The sequence below is a fragment of the Corylus avellana genome, chromosome ca6 (assembly GCF_901000735.1).
Source record: "Corylus avellana chromosome ca6, CavTom2PMs-1.0".
NCBI lineage: Eukaryota > Viridiplantae > Streptophyta > Magnoliopsida > Fagales > Betulaceae > Corylus > Corylus avellana.
Window position 1 is genome coordinate 27,433,353 of NC_081546.1, and position 22,688 is coordinate 27,456,040.

A 22,688-nucleotide genomic window follows, 5' to 3' on the forward strand; every position below is an offset into this window, starting at 1 on the left:
CTCGTGATTTTCTGTTTATAACTCTGAGCAGGCGAATAGAATCAAAATTTGTACTAATGACTTGTAGATGATATGGATTCTTTTTACTAATGAGTTGGACTGCCACCTTATTTGTAAGGGTAAACGTATTGGGCCGGATTAGTTATCTTGGTGGGTTTGTTATGTTGCAATTGTTTTGTAATCGGGCTTCTCTATATCATTCAAAACAGAGGAAAACTTGTAAAACAAGCTAAGATCCAAGTTATGATATCTGCTTTATAAGATTGATTTCTCAGAACCAGGCCCATATTGTTTTCAATATGGTTGGATTATGATGTTTTCAATAGGTTAAAGAAAGGCCCATCAGAGAAAGAGCGGCGTGCATTTTTTTTTTCTTTATTAAACAAAATTTCGTCTGCTTCAAAAGTCTAAATTTAAAATCATATATTTTGGCTGGCCAAACAGTTTCAACAAATTAAACCTGCCACGATGCTACAACCAGTTGGTCCAAAGTTGATACATATGATTGTATAAAGGCCGGCGTGCAACAGAGAAGGCAGAGGCAACATGAAAAAAAATAAGATAAACAATCGAAAAAACAAATAATATCAAAAAAGAATAAAGGCTACAAGAATAAACATGTGAAATTAAGCATAATATAATACCCATCAGCCATCTCAATAGCCTGCTTTCTCCATTGGAGTACAAAAGAGCACTGACAAAACCTTTGTTCTATGACTAAATTTTAACTTTAATTTGACTGATTTTGGGCCAAACCCATTATTGAATTCTAAAATAATACAACTCTTAAAATTGAAATTAAACACTACATCTAAGTAATTAATAATTATATAAAACTAAAGACCTAATTAATTCTCGTCTTCCCGCATCATCAGGTATCCAAGATACAAAACTGTCTACCCAATCATATGGTGAATCAACAGATTGCTTCTACAAATATGATATCAAAGATGGATTGAACTGCAGGGAAAGTGAGGCAATTAAATGAAAAATGTATTATAATAAGCAAATATTTATGATAGATAGCTTTCCCAAAGACACTATAAATAAACTACAAAACTTGTTAAGGTAAAAGAAATAACTACATCCCTGAGCCAATGTCTTCTTTAACTATAGAAAATTTTATACGAATTGATGTCAATAACCCAGCAACCCAGTTGGCAGCCCTCATCAATGGCCAACAACCAGTATTTCCCTTTTCTCATGCGTTGTCCATATGTTTCTTTTAATTAATTGAAGTTCTATCATTTGTGTCCTATGCATACCTTCGTCTTTGGGGATGTTAGGCTGATCGACCAGGAGTTGCTGGAGAGCACAAAGGTCACTGGCACTGCAATGTAGACAAACCCAACATACATGTCAATGCCAAATAACAATAGAATGCATACAAAGCACGGAACTAAGTAACAAATCAAGATACATGCTAACATAAACACATTGACCAAAATTGCAACAAATAATAGTTGAGAAAATATATGGCAGGTCTAATTATCCAAGATCAGATGACATATGAATGGATATAACTCAGCAGATTACCCCAATAAGTAAGTTTTCATTTCTTTTCCTGTCAAATTAGCTGAAATCATGAAAAACGGCCAAGTTCAGTAATATCCGTCTTACAAATCCCCCCTCCCCCAAGAAAAGCAAAAGTAACAAAGAAAGAAAGGAAGAAAATGAAAAGTTTAAGAAATGAAGAGATGGAAGGGGTTTATGAACTTATGGGTGTTTCTTAGTATTTACAGTTGCTTCTCTTTTGGCTTTGACTACAAAATCCTTTGCATATGCTTAATCAACTTTAAAGAATATACTAAAATATAGGTCTTTTAGCATACAATAAAGATGAATCAAGGAGATGTATAATGAAAAATTCAGACCAACTTAGAGTTGGATTAGGTTTGAAAAACCTGAGTTCCTTAACAAATTAAACAAACACATATATTTTTATTTAGAACAGTTTTTTTGTGCACACCTAGGTTTGAAGGTAAGTGTTGATAGTGCTGAAACCACTGATGCCTTAAGACGGTACCTGGCAAACAAAAAGTACGCAAGTCATTAATAATCCAAGTTAACTAACTTGGACCCCACTACAAAATTTGATCATAAGGCTGAATCTAGCAGCAATACGGGACCTCTCACTAGCTATTAATTTTCTCTTATTGTATTTAAGGACTAAGATCATGAACAAATTCAAAGAAAAATTTATATGACACCGTGCATAGGGTACACTTGCTTGTGTGTCATAAATAAACATGTTAACCCAATTGGTTAAGCACTCCTAATAACTCATTTCACATCTAGAGAATAGAGCAGGCTGTAAGTTTGTTCATGGTTCTAGAAAATATATAACACAAAGCATAAATGGCATATTCTAGAGTTTCTCAACATAGAAAAGTTCATACTCTGAATGGTGCATATCATAAAGAACCAGAAGCCCATCTAAGCAATCAGCAAGACTAGGTTTTATGCCAACTCGTAGCTGCAGTTGTTTCGCACTCGGTTTACTAGAACCAACTTTAATTTGCTGTCTACTATCCCGATGAATCTTCTCGATTGACAAAACAATTCCATGAAACTCTTCCCTAAAGCAAATCATAAAAATTAATGAGATAATGGGAGAACTGGACGTGGTAAATGCTGAGCCAACAAAACATGAGTCGGAAAAAATTTAGGATACACTTATATCCATTATCTGTTGACTTACCTGATTTCAATTTATTGCAACTAAACTCCTATTTTCTCAAAGTACATTTATCAAACAAATGATATGCATATTTAACTCACTAATCAATAACAAATAAAACGAATTTTGAACAATTACATGGTTTTTTTCATGGAAACCAAAATAACCTCCAAGGACTCCACCTGCTTTGTCAGAACCGCGTTTACGATGTCATCCATGCAATTCAGGGAACCATAGTTTTTGGAGTCCTCAATCACCTGATCATAGACAACAGTCAAAAGTCTTAAATATATACTTTGGAAAAAAAAAAGTAATAACTATATATAAAAAATAAAAGAAAAATTAGGGTGGGTTATAATAGAGTAACCTGCAACCTCTCGATGATGGAGGAGGCGTTCTTGAACTGTGAAAGTAAACGGGATTGGAGGTCGTCCCAACGGTTTATCTCGTCCCTAACCTTCCGCAACTTTTGCTGATATTTCTTCACCATGGCTTCCATGACCACGGCTCCAATAATGTGGGTTAAGCTCAGTTGATTTTTAAGGAGATGAGCAAGTACTTGAAAGGGCACAACATAAATGGCTGCTCTACAATTCGGCTTATCCACCCAGCTACACATGAAGCACAATTTTAAACTAGTATATATATATATATATATATATATATATATATATATATATATATATATATAAAATTAACAAATAAAATAAATAAATAAATAAATTAAAGATTATTTGTTCTTTTAGCTTGATAATAGTGTAGGTAACAATAAAAGGAAAATTATCCATCTAAAAATTAAACACATTAAACATAATAATTGTAAAACATACACATACCTATGGTCTATTCTTCCCAATATATATATATATATATATATATATATATATATATATATATATATTAACAAATAAAAATAAATAAATAAATAAATTAAAGATTATTTGTTCTTTTTTAGCTTGATAATAGTGTAGGTAACAATAAGGAAAAATTATCCATCTAAAATTAAACACATTAAACATAATAATTGTAAAAACATACACATACCTATGGTCTATTCTTCCCAATACCGTTCATTCCAAACAGTCTATTCCAATGGTCGGGGTTTTGCCTTCATGTTTTTTTAGATGTTTGGATTCAAATATTTGAGATTTTGAAGGTAAACGCAAAACAAAGTATCTTTTGCCCAGTAAGTAAATTACTTACAATGTTCGCTTGGGTACCCTTCGGCCTTCGGTGAACTCTTGACTCAACTGCAATGCACCTAAGCATTTACATAATAAACACATAATTAAGTTCTATTCTTTGCTCAACAACTCTCACTATTTAAAAATACTTGTGCACTACAAGTATCACATTCTATAGGTCACCCCAAATCTATTCAACTAAAGCCCTAAAAATCCTTACTTACATTTAATACATATATATAAGTTAATGCATTAATTATCTAATAACTTTGTTACACTAAACTATGATTCTACATCATAATATATTAAATCACTAAATCTTGAGACATATATGATATACATAGACTCTAGATTAGGCATTACACTTTAACACTATAATTGTTATTCTCTTCCTAAGCCATTTAATCTAGCAATTTGCCCCCAATTTTATAATACTCATAACACTTACAATAATCATTATGATTCTAATATGACATATTAGAACCTTAACCACATAGGTTTCAATTTCCATGGAACCCATTAAAGTCTAGGATTAATTAACACTTTAAATGTAATTAACCCATTCAAATAGCATTCCTAGTGTTCACATACCAAAAGCCCTAAATTTAATTCAAATTATATAAAATTAGGATTTATATTCATACTTTACCAATAGGTAAAATTAGGGCTGAAATAGCGGTTGCGGTTAGCGGTTAACCACTTCGAGATAACCGTTTTTTTCCTAACCGCTTTTTGGGCTTTTTTTTAGACCCATTTTGGGCCAATTTTGGACCAGTTTTGAGCCGGTTTTGGGCCAATTTTGACCTGGTTTTGGGCTTGCTTTAATCAATTTGTTTTGCTCATTTTAAGCTATAACTGTTCTCACCCTAACAGAGAAGGGTTATAGCTTAAAACCTCTTTTCACGAATGACCTATGAAACAGAGAAACTAATAATCTTTATCAGGATTATTTATTTGAATATTCAAATAAAATTAAAACCGAATTAAATTCTCCATTAATGCTTAATGGGTTGGAACTGTACTGAAAAGCTCTTAAAGCAAAAGAAATCAATAATAAATAATTATAAAGAAAATTCTCTAAATCCAAAAGAACCCCATTGTATGATCAAAATAAAAATAATGATCTAAATATTTCCAGGTCATATGAATATGTACAAAGGGAACCAAAAAAAAAAAAAAAAGCATGGATTTTTTTGTTTAGGACAGTGGACACAGTTGAGAACGCGTGGTTTCTCTAAATCCAAAAGAACCCCATTGTATGATTGATCTAAATATTTACAAGACAAAGGGAACCAAAAAAAAAAAAAAACAAGCATGATTTTTTTCTTTACCCGAGAACGCATGGTGTGAATATGCAGTGATGCTGCATGTTTGCGTGAGAGGTGAGATGCTCTACGTGAGAGGAGAGAGGCAGAGCCGCAGATCGTGTCTTCGTGAGAGGTAAGAGGAAGAGCCGCAGATGGGTTAGGAGGCTGAGTCTGTTTAGGGTTAGAAAAGAGAGGAATATATAGAAGTGCAAAACGACGTCGTTTTGCACTTCTATATAATAAAAAATAAAAAATAATAAAATTGAAGTTAGGGAGAATTGAGCCCAGAAGTGTTGTTGAAAAACCGGTGCATGTACCACTATACTACAAGAACATATTGTAATTTGTTATATAAAATATATATATAATATTTAAAACTAGCGGTTAGCAGTTTTCCAAAACCCACTAACCGCTAACCGCAACCGCCTAGGCGGTTAGCAGTTTTTACTAACCGCTTTCAAAACGGTTAGGCGGTTAGTGGTTAGCGGTTGCGGTTAGGCAGTTTTAAATTTCAGCCCTAAGTAAAATTAGAGTTTCAAACCATTAATTCAATAACTCGGAATTTGTATAATGCATAGCAATTTACTACACATAAAAGCCCCACATTAATTTTAGGAATTAGACTTCTTACTAAAATTCCCCCAAATTCGGACCTAAACCAAAGTTTCACAAATCCACACAATTTCTAACTTATAATCCCACAAGCAAGACGAAAATTACAAGAAGAGGCTAGAGATTTTACCTCACAACCATCCACGGCCGAAATCCCCTTAGGCTTCATCACCTTCCTCTTTTTCGTCTTTCTTCTTCTTCTTCTTCTTCTTCTTCTTCTAACCGGCCAGCAGCTCTCTCTCTCAATCTCTGCATCTCACGTCGGTCTCTCTTGTTTCGGTGTGGTGTGCGTGCGTGAGAAGAAGAAGGGGAAAGAGAGAAGAGAAAGAAAGGAAAGAAGGGGAATGGGGCTGTATGTGAGGGACAAAGAGATAGGAGAGACATGGGATAAGGGTGTAAAATATCGAAAATGTCCTTCTAGTTTTAATAAAGTTGAGATCAAATGAGACATAAACTTGAATTCTTTTTTTTTTTTTTTTAGACCGTAAACTTGAAATTCAATATGAATTGTTAATTCTCTATTTATTCGGCCTCTATTAGAAGACCCATAATATAATAAATAACTATTATTTTACCACACTAATCTAACTTATTATTATACTTTATTATTCTAGTATCATTAATTTATTTTATTTATTAATCAATTGCCACATTAACATTATTATTAATTAATCTCTTTATCACTTAAAACTTATATTACATAAATATATCATCATTAAATAACATTGTTATTATATTATTATCCCACTAATATTATTATAAAATAATATTGTTATTATATTATTATCACACTAATATTATTATATCTATTATTCTAACTTATCTTATGTGCAATTTATTTTATTAATTAATTCATATTACTATGAGCAGGGACGAAGCCAAAAAAATAATAGTCATGGGCCAAAGTATAATTTTTTTATTTTTTATTTAATTTTTTAAAATATTTTTTATATTTTTCGCTTTTCACATTTTTTTTTTTTTTTTACAATTTTTTTGGTTGTATCTCATTAACTAAAAACTACTCTAAACTATAATTATTAAATAATAATTAGAAAATATTGTAGTTTCCAATCAAATAATAACCAAATAACTATAATTTCTTATAAACACATTTCAAAAAGAATTCACAAAATTAACTATAAATTAAATTAAGGGTTAAATACTATTATAATACGTGGTTTGCACCAGAATCAAATAGCCACCTGAGTTTTCAAAAATATCGCAAATAGTACCTGTGGTAAGCCAACAAACCCACTTAGTACATTTGTCAAGATTCTGTTAAGTTTTTTAACTGAACGTCACGTCACCCTTACACGTGGGTGCCACATGACGTGGTACCTGAGTTTTTTGGTGCCACGTCATATTTTATATTTTTTTTATAAAAAAACCAAAAAAAAATACACTGGGGTGGCCGAGCCACCCCAGGCCGGTCGTCTGGGGGTGGCCGAACCACCCCCTTGGGCCCTGGGGGTGATTCGGCCACCCCCAGACGGACGGCCTAGGGGTGGCCGAACCACCCTCAGGCCAAACGGGATGGCCAGCCACCCCCTAAGGCATGGTTCGGCCACCCCAACGTATTTTCTTCTCTTTTTTTTTGTTTTTGTTTTTATTATTTTTGTTTCAAATAAAATATGACGTGGCACCCAAAAACCCAAGTACCACGCCACATGGCACCCACGTGTAAGGGTGATGTGGCATTCTATTAAAAAACTTAACGGAATCTTGACAGCGGTACCAAGTGGGTTTATTGGCTTACCACTAGGGGTATCAAAAATTACCGGAAACTAGGTACCCGGTTCCGGTTTCGGTTGGAAAAACCAAAAACCAAGTACCCCTGTTCCGGTACCCAGTTTTTGGTACCCGGTTATTACCAGGTTACCAAGAACCGGGGTACCTCTTATATGTATATTTATATATTAAAAATTTTTAGGAGCTATTTATATATTTATATTTATGAACTATTTTTTATTGTAAGGGGTATTTCTTTTGGTTTGTAGATTATTTAAATACTTGTTTTATTTTTTCTTTTTGGGTTTTGAATTGTTGTAGTAAGGGGGTATTTCTTGTGTATGTTGGTTTGTTTAAATATTTGTTTTTATTGTTTTAATGTTTTCTTTATGTACCTAATTTAAAATGATTTTTAAGGCATTTTAAAAAATTAAATTTTTATTTCTAAGGCCCATATAGGCAAAAAAAAAATTGATTTTTTAGGATTTTTGGGCCTTTTTAGTTTTTTTTTTTTTTAAATTATTTGGAACAATCACAACAAAGCCCAGTTAATTTGGACAAAAAGGCTAATAGATTTTTTTTAAAATGGGTCAACTATATGCAAAAAAAAAAAAGGCTTATTTTAGGCCCAATACCTAAAATAAGCAAAAAAAAAAAAAAAAAAAACAATTTTCTTAAAATCGGTTACCGGACCGGGTACAAACCGGACGGTTCCCGGTTCCGGTTGCCCAAAACCAAGAACCAAAGTACCCTAATTTTGGCCAAAAACCGGGAAACCAAACTGGGTTGACATCGTTACTTACCACAGGTACCATTTGCGATATTTTTGAAAATCCAGGTAGCTATTTGATTTTAGTGCAAACCACATATACTGAAATAGTATTTAACCCTTAAATTATTATTAAAAAAAAAAAGAACACACACACACATGGAGCACATATTGCCTAGCCTAAAAGACATAAGTATTGCATATTCCATCCATTCGGGCCTTTCTTCTATACAATACAAAAAGCTCTTAGTTGGCTAACCCATTAACAATAAAATCCACCAACTAAAAAGCCTTTTAAATTCAATCCAACTCCTAACCAAAATTCAACTCCGTACCACATAAAACGCAAATTCCTTCTTTAGTGCTTGCCAGCTGTTTCCCATTACTTCTTTTCATTTGTTATCTCTTTACACGTGGTCTTGGAAGGCACGAGATCTCCTTCAAGTCGTCTATCACAACCTTTACTTTTCCCTAATTTCAATCTTCCAGCATCTTCTTCTACTTTCCTTCACAATTAACCCTAATTTAGACATAGTCGTTGGCTATGTCGTTTACCCCTTACATTTTCTAACTAGAGATCATCATGGCCATCAGACTAACTCATCTCTGTTCTCTCTGCTCCAATGCTTCAGTCTTCTCCTTGATCAAGGTTAGGTAACGTCTTCTGCAAAGTTTAGCCGGTAGGGATTATGAATTAGTTTTAATGGGTAGAGGCCAAAAAAATTTATGGGTAGGGGTCAGCTGGGCTGAAAATAATATTGACCTTCAAATTTTTTTTTTTTTCAAATGAGTTGGGGGGGCCCTTGGCCTATACCGGCCACCCCCAAGCTCCGTCTCTGAATATGAGGTTACTTATAGTAAACTTAATTATTTTCTTGGGTGTTACATCTACCTCTGTGGTCAGCACCACATCGTTCTACAACTACACATTGTTCGGCATCAAGCGTAAGTGTAGAGCTAGAGACAAAAAAGAAAAATAGAGAGAATGCGGTAAAATACTCTACTTGTGACTCCACCTCTGTGATCGGCACTGCAGTGTTTTGCAACTTTTGCAACATTGAACAAATAGAACGTCTGTAGAGCTAGAGAGAAACCAAACAAGTTGATTTGTTGACGTTTGTTTCATTGTAGAAACAAGTTGGTAAAACGGCTCTTTTTTTAAACAAACTTAAACTATGCGTTTTGGCACTTCATCTTCAACCTCCTTCTTTCAACAGAGAGTGTGGAGAATTTTTGGGAGAATAACGAACATAAACAAATCTAAACAAAAGCAAGGAAATAGTTACATATTAGAAGTGATCGACCACAATTCTTGTTGAGACATTGAAGAATCGAAAATTTTGGCTATGTGAGAGAAAATATCATCTTTGGCCTTGCGCTTAAAGCCAAATGTCCTAGACAAGGCCAAGCGTACGCTATTTTCGAATGACGAGCATAACAAAATATAAACAAAAACAAAGAAATTCTTACAGATTGGAAGTGCGGTCAGTGTATGAGATGATAATGTCTAGTTGTTCCTTTTCCATGGTTTGAACGGCCTTTGGAGCATCCACCTAAGGCTCAACCTCCTTGGTAGGCACCACATAGTTCTGTAATTATACATCGTTAGGGAAACCAAAAAACACACAAAAAGGAAAAACAGAGAGAATACATAGCTCTACCTGCGGCTCCACCTTCGCAGTATTCTACAACTCTTGCAAATCTTGCGACTCTTGCAACATTGAACTTGAACAAACAAAATGACTAGAACTAGAGAAACCAAACAACTTGAACAAGAGAGAAATCAGTAAAATAGAGAGAGCAATAAAATGACGATGGCGTGGAAAGGCAGGGGAATTTCTACATTTCTAGAAGCAGGGCAAAACAGGTATTAAAGTGTTTCTAAGTATAAAATTGCCCCTCTCCTTTGTCTTATTCTTGAGGATGCCATTAGTTCTTGTTGAGATCTTGATATATTAATAACCCTTGTTGATCTGCGGACAAGTTTCCTTCCAACAAGACATTGGCCGGACCCCAAATAGTATAAGTATTTTCGCTTCCCGTCTAACAAAATCAATTTTCAAATTTATATGTAAGATAATAAAAAAGTCAGTAAAGAACAAGGAAAACTGAAAGATACATGTCCATATACAAATACAAAACTATTGAATCTAGCCAAACAATTTTCAACAAGGGGTGCTCCTACAAGCTGGAAGATATCTTGCTGCAAATAAAATAATATTTGGCATTCAAAACCAGTACCCATTTGTTCATCAACCTGAAAACAATCCTATTGATATGTATCATACCTGTGTGGCTTCAATGTTAGCGACTGAGTCAAATGTGAAGGTTTGCCCATTAATCAATCACAAATTACTATAAGTTTTATCAACTATCACATCACCTTTATCATCCCACTCCTTGTGTGGTGGCCGCATTCGGACTATTACCTGAAAAATTGTTACAATATCTTCAAGCAATCAGTAAAAATTATTATATGCAAATGGTTTAGCATTCAAAAAGCAAATCAACTTAAGCGGCATGACTATATGAGTTTGTTCTTAAGTGAAAAATAACAGAAAACATAAGATAAGAGATTCAGACTAATTTACTATTTCTACCAATAGCCAAACAAAGATCATAAATCACAATTATCCAAGATTTCCTCTCTCTTCTTTTCTTTTCCTCCGCTTTCCAAGTAACCAAACATAAGTTTAGTTTACTATAGGTAACGTGAGACTTTCAATTTCGGGAAACTAGAACATTCTAAACATGACATGTGACACGTAGGTACCTATTAATGATATGAGTTTCTAGGAGGTACCTACGGATACTCTATCCTCCTCTACTCTAGCTAGAACTCCACAACCGGTATGTTTACTTACAAATCTTTAAGCTTTTATTGAGATCTTGATATATTAATAACTGAAACAATGAGGACATGTAGGTACCTATTAATGATCTGTGTGAACATATAGGTACCTATTAATGATATGTGATTCTTGGAGGTACTTATGAATATTCTACCATCCTCTACCCCATATGGAACTCCACAACCGGTATGTTTACTTACATATCATTAAGCTTTTATTGAGATCTTGATATATTAATAACTCAAACAAGGAGGATATGTGGGTACATATTAATGATCTATGTGAACATGTAGGTACCTATTAATGATATGTGTTTCTTGGAGGTACTTACGAATATTCTATCATCCTCTACCCCAGATGGAACTCTATAATCGGTATATAAAAATTGAGATATATAATTATACACTTTTTTTTTTTTTGAAATATGATGTTAACAATATATTTTGTGTATCCTATTACATTATTGGATAATATTTTCTAGTTAAAATAATATTATATATTTTAGTGAGCCATAATATAGTATATTGAGACATTACACTACTCAAAAGCTTAAGTTTGAACCCAACAATAATATATTAATCACTCATACTTCTTTAATTTGCAGGTAGTACCCAATAAAGAATTAGCTTGTCAGTTAAACACTGAGGATAGGGAGGTACCTACCCAACTTAGAAGTTTGCGTTTATATCAAAATTTAGATCTTTCATGATATAGATAGTTTGTATAATTATCTATACCAAAAAACATTTTAGGGTTGTGGCAATTCACTTTCCGCGCAATTCAAATCTTGCTTCTTTTGTTCTTTTATCTAAAATGGTCCATAAGCAAAACATGTATATCTAAGGGAAAATTACACTTTACCCCCCAAAGTTTAAGATCATTTTCAATTCGACCTCTAAAGTTTTTATTTTTGCAATCCATCCTTAAAGTTTCAAATTTTTGCAATTCGGCCATTCCGTTAGTCAAAGCCGTTTTGACTGACGAAACAATGATCAGGTGCGACACACGTGATCACTGTTGGACTTTTTTCTCCAAAATGCCCACATCTTGTGCGAAGCTCGTGAGCATTTAGACCAAGGAGCACTGGTTTTTGGTTACACAACATTTGATTGGATGAAAGATGGTGAAAAAAGTTGCAAATGAATGAGGTAAGGGAGGATGCCACATATTTGATCTCTCTTTGCATCATTTACGACCCCGATCCTAAGTCCGAGCCAATCATGTACCTACATATCATTAACTATTAAGATCTCAATAATAAAGATCTTAGAAAGAAAAATAGCTAGGCACCACACCTAGTCTTTTTAATCATCACAATTACTCTAATTTTTTTTTTCACCCTCATTGTTTCATTGTAGAAAAAAAATAAAAAATTTGAAAGCTTTAGGTTCATTTTTCGTCCCACTGATGAAGAATTGATCAAGTATTTGATTGAGAAAAAAACTGGAACATCAAATCCTGCTAGATTGATAAATGAAGTTGATAATATATATGAGTACAGTGCAACTGATTTGGGAGGTATACATACATATATTATTATTTTTGAATTATTTGTTTAAGTAGAATGAGAGATTAATTGGTTTTTTTTTTTTTTTTAATAAATTTAGGCATGTGCCATTTCCATAGGGATGGAAAATTGTACACTTTTACCAAACAAATAACTTGGCAGCATGTAGACCAGGGAGCTCTGGGTTTTGGGTACGTACTTGCAAACTTTTCGATATTAAAGAGAGTATAGGTAACGTGAGACTTTCACTTTCGGGAAACTAGAACATTATAAACATGACATGTGACACGTAGGTACCTACGGATACTCTATCCTCCTCTACTCCAGCTAGAACTCCACAACCGGTATGTTTACTTACATATCATTAAGCTTTTATTGAGATATTGATATATTAATAACTGAAACAAGGAGGACATGTAGGTACCTATTAATAATCAGTGTGAACATATAGGTACCTATTAATGATATGTTTCTTGGAGGTACTTACGAATATTTTATCATCCTCTACCCTATATGGAACTCCACAACCGGTATGTTTACTTACATATCATTAATCTTTTATTGAGATCTTGATATATTAATAACTCAAACAAGGAGGACATGCAGGTACCTATTAATGATCTATGTGAACATGTAGGTACCTATTAATGATATGTGTTTCTTTGAGGTACTTAAGAATATTCTATCATTTTCTACCCCAGATGGAACTCTACAACCGATATATAAAAATTGAGATATATAATTATACACTTTTTTTTGAAATATGATGTTAACAATATATTTTGTGTATCCTATTACATTATTGGATAATATTTTCTAGTTAAAATAATATTATATATTTTAGTGAGCCATAATATAGTATATTAAGACATTACATTACTCAAAAGTTTAAGCCCATGAGTTTGAACCCAACAATAGTATATTAATCACTCATACTTCTTTAATTTGCAGGTGGTGCCCAATAAAAAATTAGTTTGTTGGTTAAACACTGAGGATAGGGAGGTACTTACCTAACTTAGAAGTCAGGGTTTATGTCAAAGATTCAAATGATCTATGTATGTATATTACACTCACATTCTATTTAAACAAATTATTCAAAAATAATAATATATGTATGTATACCTCCCAAATCAGTGGCACTGTAATGATATATATCATCAACTTCTTTGATCAATTTGATGTTCCAGCATTTTTCTCAATAAAATAATTGATCAATTCTTCATTAGTGTGAGAAAACAAGTGGGTCTAAAGGTTTCGAATTGTTTGTATATCTCTACTATGAAACAATAAGGGTGAAAAAAAAAATTAGAATAAGTGTGACGATTAAAAAGAATACGTGTGATGCCTAGGTTTGTATCTTTCTATAAAACATAAAGTACTATTAACAGGTATGGTCATACAATATTTATTCTACATCAATTTTGACATAATTCTGCAAATTATCTATACCATGAAAGATCTAAATTTTGACATGCATGATAACTTCTAAGTTGAGTAGCCACAAACTCATGGGCTTAAGCGTTTGAGTTGTGTAATGTTTCAATATGCTATATTATGGCTCACTAACATATATAATATTATTTTAACTAAAAAATATTATCCAATAATGTAATAAAATACGCAAAATATATTGTTAACATCATATTTGAAAAAAAAAAAAAAGTATAATTATATAACACTTCAATTTATTGAGAAACTAAATCTGAATTTAAGAAGAAGAATGAAAATACAGGCTCATTGTTTTGACATACCAATTGTATTGGCACTGGTAACGGTGCCGGTGCTGGTGCCAGTGTCGGTGCCATTGCTAGTGCCAGGGTCGGTGTTGGTGTCGGTGCGGGAGTTGGGACCAGTGTTGGTGTCGGTGCTAGTACCGGTGGTGGTGCATGTACTATGCATCTAGAGAGAGCCAAACTAAAAAAGGGGAAACAAAAGAACATAATCACATAAAATAAAGTATAAAAAAAATTAAAAATTAAAAATTCTTATACAATAAAAAATAATGGTTCAGAGAAGGAAGAATCGATGGTTTTTTTTTTTAAATAATGACCTTGTTTGAGTGTCCGTGAAAGTGTGAAATAGGGGTGCCCTAAACACAAATATGAATTTATGATTAATGCTTAAGAACATAAATTGATTAGAATTAATGCATGCAATACCTATATGGCTAGCCGATTATGGCATAAATTTTAAATTTTGTCTCCCAATAGTTTTTGAGAGTATTAATTGTAAGACTATAATTACCATACATTAAATATAATCACTTAATGAAATCCTATATAAGGAAATTTGTTTAAATAAAATCTTGCATCATATATTAAATAAATAAAATCTTGGAGAACAAATTTGGTGAATGATACATGGCCCGTGGCTATGTAAAGATTTAGTGCAAAAATTATAAAAATGACACTTACCAGTAATTTATATGGACAATTAAAAACCAGTCTAAACATTTAAAAAAAAAAAAAATAGGTTCACGCCACATTGCAATTTTAGCCAGCCTCTAATGAGGTTTCGGATATATATATATATAATGATTATTAGTTGTAAGAAGAATTTAAAATGATAAAAAAAAAAAAAAAAAAAATCACATTTTTATTAAGCCCATACTAAAAATTTAAAGTTTGGGCTTTAAATTTATGTAACCCAAGAGAATACTGTAGGCCTTCTATTTGGGCTTAGGTTGTCAATGGGCTAGTTCCATTTGTGGTCTTATCTGGTCAAAGAGGGCTATTGGTAAAATCGTGGGTTTTTGTAAACAAACTAAAATTGTACATGTTGTACATGTGTTATTCGGTTAAGAATTAAAACTCTTGTACTTTTTCTTTTCTTTTCTTTTTTTCTTACAAAAATAAAAAAACTGTGTTTTTTTAAACAAACTAAAATTGTGTGCTTTGTAAATCAACCAAAACTGTATGTTTTGTAAACAAACTAAAACTGTGCATTTAGGTCATCTTCAACCTCCGTCTTTCATTTTTTCAACAGAGACTGGGAAGAGTAATGTAGGCTTTCTATTTTCAGAGTAATGTAAACTAAAACTGTGTGTTTTAAATTTAGGTAGCCTATGAGAGTAATGTAGGCTTAAAACTGTGTGTTTTGGTCGTATTCAACCGTAATCGATTCTTGTTGAGAGAAGGAAGAATAAAAAATTTTAGGTTGTTTTCAACCGTTATTGATTCTTGTTGAGAAATAGATTCAACCGTAATCTTCTACCGTAATTCTAGCGTGATTGATTCAACCATGATTCTCCCTTGGCGTGAATCACGGTAGAATTCTACCTTGATTCTCCCTTACCGTGATTCTTTATTGGCATGATTCAACCGTGATTCTACCATATAATCTACAGTGATTCAACCATGATCAATTCTACTGTGTTGAGAGATGAAAGAATCAAAAATTTTAGATCGTCTTCAACCGTGATCTTCTATCGTAATTCAACCGTGATTCTCCCTTGGCGTGAATCACAGTGATTCTACCGTGATTCAACCTTAGAATATACAGTGATTCAACCTTAATTCAACCGTGATTCTACTGTGATTCTCCTTTGGCGTGAATCACGGTAGAATTACCGTGATTCTATCGTGATTCTTCCTTGGCATGATTCAACCATAGAATTTATCGTGATTCTACCGTGATCTTCTATCGATTCTACCATGTTGAGAGATGAAAGAATAAAAAATTTTAGGTCGTCTTCAACCGTTAACGATTTTACCGGGATTCTACCGTGATTCTCCTTTGGTGTGAATCATAGTGATTCTACCATGATTCAACCGTAAAATCTACCGTGATTCAACCTTGATTCAATTGTGATTCTCCCTTGGCGTGAATCACGATAGAATTCTATCGTGATTCTCCATTACCATGATTCTCCCTTGGCATGATTCAACCGTAGAATCTATCGTGATCTTCGATCGATTCTACCGTGTTAAGAGATAGAAGAATCAAAAATTTTAGGTCGTCTTCAATCGTGAACTTCTACTGTGATTCTCCCTTGGCGTGAATCACGGTAAAATTCTACTGTGATTCTGCCTTACCGTGATTCTCCCTTAGCGTGAATCAGAGTGATTCTACCGTGATTCAACCATATAATCTACTGTGATTTTACTGTGATTCTCCCTTGGCGTGAATCTACCGAGATTCTCCCCTGACATGATTCAACTGTAGAATCTACCATGATTCAACTGTAGAATCTACCATGATTCTACCATGATCAATTCTACCGTGATCGTCTTCAACCATAATCGATTCTACCGGGTTGAGAGATGGAAAAATAAAAAATTTTAGGTCATCTTCAACCGTGAATGATTCTACCGTGATCGATTCTTGTTGAGAGATGGAAGAATAAAAAATTTTGGCTTTGTGAGATTGAAGATGATCTTCTACCTTGAGCTAAGCACCTACCTCCTCTGTGGTAGGCACCTCATAATTCTGCATTTACAGATTGTTAGAGAAAAAAAAAAACACAAAAAAAGAAAAAAGGAAAGCAGAGAATATAGAGCTTTCCACCTTAGCACTATTCTGCAATTCCTGCAAATCTTGTAACTCTTGCGAATCTTGCGACATTGACGTTGAGCAACCATAGCCACCAGAACAAAACCAAAACAAACAGAACCGAGCTAGAGAAACAAAACCAAGTTTGAACAAGAGCGCCGTAATAAAGACTAAAAAAATGACGACGGCGTGAAGGGCAGGGAAATTTTTAGATTTATAGAAGAAGGGCAAAACATGTATTAAAGGGTATAAGAGGATGCCACTGTGTCCATTTTTTCGTAATTGAGCTAGCACTTCATATTAAGTTACTAATTGCTTTAAGTTTTTGTCCATCCTTTTACTTACTCTCTGATTTTATGCGATTATAGTGCTAATTTTTCCAAAGGTTAGAAGGGGTTAGGAACCTTTTTTATTTTGGTATAGTTGAGAGGTTATGGTTATTAGAAGGTTGGAGAAAATCCACACTACACCCTAAAGTTTCAGGGTTTTTTTTTTTTTTTTTTTTTTTTTAACTTTCCAAAGTTTAAAGTTTAAGTTAAAAAAAAAAAGCCTGAGGGTACTTACGTAATTTCATAAATTTCCGTCTAATTTGACGGAAATTAGTAATAGAAGGTTTAAATTGAAAATTTTTGAAACATTAGGGGGTACATTGCCAATTTTTAAACTTTGAGGTTCAAATTGAAAAACTCTTAAAATTTCAGAGGGTAAAGTAGATTTTTCCCTAAAAGTTTCATTTGGAATTTTAATCATATGCACTTGAAATATCTATTTTTGATGGGTACAAGTATGATTTGGAGGGTAGACTACATCCATAGGCTAATCGCAGTAACAACTCCATCTTGAGCTAGCTCCCCAGCTTCCAAAACCTTCTTAGAGACACAAATGGATAGGCATAATCAAAAAATTTTGGTCGTCTTCAACTGTAAAGGAATTTATTGTGATTCTACCGTAGAATCTACCGTGATTCAACCTTGATTCAACTGTGATTCTCTCTTGACGTGAATCATAGTAGAATTCTATCGTGATTCTCCCTTGGCATGATTCAACCGTAGAATCTACCGTGATCTTTTATCGATTCTACCGTGTTAAGAGATAAAAGAATAAAAAATTTTAGGTCGTCTTCAACCGTGAACTTCTACTGTGATTCTCCCTTGGCGTGAATCACGGTAAAATTCTACAGTAATTCTACCTTACCATGATTCTCCATTAGCGTGAATCAGAGTGATTCTATCGTGATTCAACCATATAATCTACTGTGATTCTATTGTAATTCTCCCTTGGCATGAATCTACCGTAGAATCTACCATAATTCTACCGTGATCGATTCTACTGTGATCTTATATCGATTCTACCGTGATCGTCTTCAACCACAATCGATTCTACCGTGTTGAGAGATGGAAGAATAAAAAATTTTAGGTCGTCTTCAACCATGAATGATTCTACCGTTATCAATTCTTGTTGAAAGATGGAAGAATAAAATTTTTTGGCTCTGTGAGATTGAAGATGATCTTCTGCCTTGCGCGTAGCACCTGCCTCTGTGGTAGGCACCTCATAATTCTGCATTTACATATCGTTAGAGAAAAAAAATCACAAAACAAAAAAAGAAAAAAGAAATGAAAAAAGGAAAGCAGAGAATATAGAGCTCTCCACCTCAGCAGTATTATGCAATTCTTGCAAATCTTGTAACTCTTGCGAATCTTGCGACATTGACGTTGAGCAACCATAACCACTAGAAAGCTAGAGAAACAAAACCAAAACAAACAGAACCGGGCCAGAGAAACAAAACCAAGTTTGAACAAGAGCGCTGTAACAAAGACTAAAAAAATGACGATGGCGTGAAGGGCAGGGAAATTTCTAAATTTATAGAAGAAGGGCAAACCATGTATTAATGGGTATAAGAGGATGCCACTGTGTCCATTTTTTCTTAATTGAGCTAGCACTTCATATTAAATTGCTAATTGCTTAAGTTTTTGTCCATCCTTTTACTTACTCTTTGGTTTTATGCGATTATAGTGCTAATTTTTCCGAAGGTTAGAAGGGGTTAGGAACTTGTTTTATTTTGGTATAGCTGAGAGGTTATGGTTATTAGAAATTTGGGGAAAATCCACTTTACCCCATCTGAAGTTTCAGGAATTTTTCAATTTGAACCCCAAAGTTTAAAAATTGAGGGCGATTTGTGACCTTCTAATTTTCCAGTGAAACCGGGGACCGAAAGGTCGTGAAAGATAGCAAAAAGATGCATAAATTTCTAGGCTAATTCCCTCTAATGTTTCAAAAATTTTCAATTTAAACCTTCCGTTATTAATTTTCATTAAATTGGACGGAAAATTAAAAAAAAAAAAAAAGAAGCCTGAGGGTAATTACATAATTTCATAGATTTCCGTCCAATTTGACGGAAATTAGTAACGGAAGGTTTAAATTGAAAATTCTTGAAAAATTAGTGGGTACATTGACAATTTTTAAACTTCGTGGTTCAAATTGAAAAACTCCTAAAACTTCAGGGGGTAAAGTAGATTTTTCCCTAGAAGTTTCATTTGGAATTTTAATCACGTGCACTTGAAATATCTATTTTTGATGGGTACAAGTATGATTTGAAGGGTAGATTGCATCCATAGGCTGATCGCAGTAACAACTCCACCTTGAGCTAGCTCCCCAGATTGCAAAGCCTTCTTAGAGTCACAAATTGGTAGGCAAAATCAAAAAATTTAGGTCGTCTTCAACCGTAAACGATTCTACTGTGATTCTATCGTAGAATTCTACTGTGATTCTCCTTTGGCATGAATCACAGTGATTCTACTGTGATTCAACCGTAGAATCTACCGTGATTCAACCTTGATTCAATTGTGATTCTACTGTGATTCTTCCTTGGCGTGAATCACGGTAGAATTCTATCGTGATTCTCCCTTACCATGATTCTCCGTTGGCATGATTCAACCATAGAATCTACCGTGATCTTCTATCGATTCTACCGTGTTAAGAGATAGAAGAATAAAAAATTTTAGGTCGTCTTCAACTGTGAACTTCTACTGTGATTCTCCCTTGGCGTGAATCAGAGTGATTCTATCGTGATTCAACCATATAATCTACTGTGATTCTATTGTGATTCTCCCTTGGTGTGAATCTATCGAGATTCTCCCTTGGGCATGATTCAACCGTAGAATCTACCATGATTCTACCGTGATCTTCTATCGATTCTACCGTGATTGTCTTCAACCATAATCGATTCTACCGTGTTGAGAGATGGAAGAATAAAAAATTTTAGGTTGTCTTAAACTGTGAATGATTCTACCGTGATCGATTCTTGTTGAGAGATGGAAGAATAAAAACTTTTGGCTCTGTGAGATTGAAGATGATCTTCTACCTTGCACTTAGCACCTGCCTCCTCTGTGGTAGGCACCTTATAATTCTGCATTTACATATCGTTAGAGAAAAAAAAAAACACAAAAAAAAAAAAAAAAAAACACAAAAGAAAAAAGAAAAGAAAAGAGGAAAGCAGAGAATATAGAGCTCTCCACCTCAGCAGTATTCTGCAATTCTTGCAAATCTTGTAACTCTTGCGAATCTTGTGAGATTGACGTTGAGCAACCATAACCACTAGAAAGCTAGAGAAACAAAACCAAAACAAACATAACCGAGCCAGAGAAACAAAACCAAGTTTGAACAAGAGCGCTGTAACAAAAACTAAAAAAATGACGATGGCGTGAAGGGCAGGGAAATTTCTAGATTTATAGAAGAAGGACAAAACATGTATTAAAGGGTATAAGAGGATGTCACTGTGTCCATTTTTTCGTAATTAAGCTAGCACTTCATATTAAATTGCTAATTGCTTTAAGTTTTTGTCCATCCTTTTACTTACTCTCTGGTTTTATGCGATTATAGTGCTAATTTTTCTGATGGTTAGAAGGGGTTAGGAACTTGTTTTATTTTGGTATAGTTGAGAGGTTATGGTTATTAGAAATTTGGGGGAAAATTCACTTTACTCCCCTGAAGTTTTAAAGGTTTTTCAATTTGAACCCCAAAGTTTAAAAATTAACAATGTACCCCCTAATGTTTCAAAAAATTTCAATTTAAACCTTCCGTTATTAATTTTCATTAAATTGGACGGAAATTTAAAAATAAAAAAGCCTGAGGGTAATTACGTAATTTCATAAATTTCCGTCCAATTTGACAAAAATTAGTAACGGAATGTTTAAATTGAAAATTTTTGAAACATTAGGGGTACATTGCAAATTTTTAAACTTTGGGGTTCAAATTGAAAAACTCCTAAAACTTCAAAGGGTAAAGTAGATTTTTCCCTAGAAGTTTCATTTGGAATTTTAATCACGTGCACTTGAAATATCTATTTTTGATGGGTACAAGTATGATTTGGAGGGTAGATTGCATCCATAGGCTAATCGTAGTAACAACTCCACCTTGAGCTAGCTCCCTAGATTCCAAAGCCTTCTTAGAGCCGCAAATTGGTAGGCATAATAAAAATAAAACCAGCATATTAGGATAAATATGTATTTGCAAAATAATAATAATAATAATAATAATAATAATAATCTTCTTTGGTACTTTGCCAAATTCTCTTGTTTGGTCATGGATCGGCCACATAAGGCGCAACATACCTCTAGGCCTAATCCAATGAACAAACTCATTGGGACTAAGCCCAAGTGAGGACTCGGACGGACAATCCGACATGTTCAACTCATCAAGGGTATAATCCAATGAACAAACTCGTTGGGACTAAGCCCAAGTGAGGACTCGGACGGACAATCCGACATGTTCAACTCATCAAGGATATAATAGTCTCATACCAAGGATAGATCAGTCATTCCACATGGTATAAATCTACGATCCCTAGATAAACAGGAAAGCCGATCTAGTATCTAAATAGCTACCTACGCTCAACAGAACGTGGACCAGCTGTCAGCACTTAAAAACAGACACGTGTCCCCGAGAACTACTCGGGCATCCACGTCTAGTGCCAACCAAGCATAAATGCCACTCCCACGAACTTAGGACTCTGAAATCACGGAGAGGCTAACAACCCATATTCTCTGCCAGTAACTGCATAACAAATACTCAGAGATATGGAGGCCTGAGGTTACGAGAAATACCAACTGATTTATGCCTATAAAATGCAAGTCACAACTCAACTTGGAGGTAATCGCAACTCTTGCTCTCTAGCTCTTTGTTGCTTATATTTTCTTCACTCAAATATTGACTTAGGCATCAGAACTTCCCCGCCAGAGCAACCGCCGGTTGCTTTGATCCTATTGTTTGCTACCTTGCAGCCCAACGCCTCCTTGGACACAGCAACACTTCAAGGAAGGCGTGCCACATCACCACTTGGAAACTGTCATCAACATCTCTCATGAAGAACTTTGATCAAAATCCCCATAAAGGAGTGTGTTTGTAGGTCCTTCGGCTTTATGGGTAAAACGAAACTCACATATTGCTATATGTCCATGTCTAGCTACATCAGGTACACATACTCCCGCCAAGAATTATGACATTAACCACAACTATAGTCTATAACATAATTGTTAAGAATATTATGTTAGGGTTATTTA

At 34.0% G+C, this 22,688-nt stretch overlaps 1 protein-coding gene across 4 annotated transcripts; it reads right to left on the reverse strand.

Moving 5' to 3' along the window:
- Nucleotides 1-605: 605 nt before the first annotated feature.
- On the reverse strand, nt 606-6,130 carry LOC132185787 (uncharacterized protein At5g43822). 4 transcript variants are annotated; one of them, XM_059599576.1, is made up of 8 exons: nt 5,914-6,130; nt 3,884-3,941; nt 3,048-3,291; nt 2,819-2,937; nt 2,400-2,579; nt 1,970-2,026; nt 1,266-1,330; nt 606-960 (listed from the first exon to the last, which is right to left on the reverse strand). In XM_059599576.1, exons 3-8 carry the CDS (start codon nt 3,177-3,179, stop codon nt 917-919), a joined length of 597 nt encoding a protein of 198 aa, XP_059455559.1. In that variant the 5' UTR covers nt 3,180-3,291; nt 3,884-3,941; nt 5,914-6,130; the 3' UTR covers nt 606-916. The 4 variants fall into 4 exon arrangements, with proteins under 4 accessions (XP_059455559.1, XP_059455558.1, XP_059455557.1 ...); XM_059599575.1 differs by lacking the exon at nt 5,914-6,130 and adding an exon at nt 5,196-5,346; XM_059599574.1 differs by lacking the exons at nt 3,884-3,941; nt 5,914-6,130 and adding an exon at nt 5,196-5,346.
- Between the last annotated feature and the right edge of the window lie 16,558 nt (nt 6,131-22,688).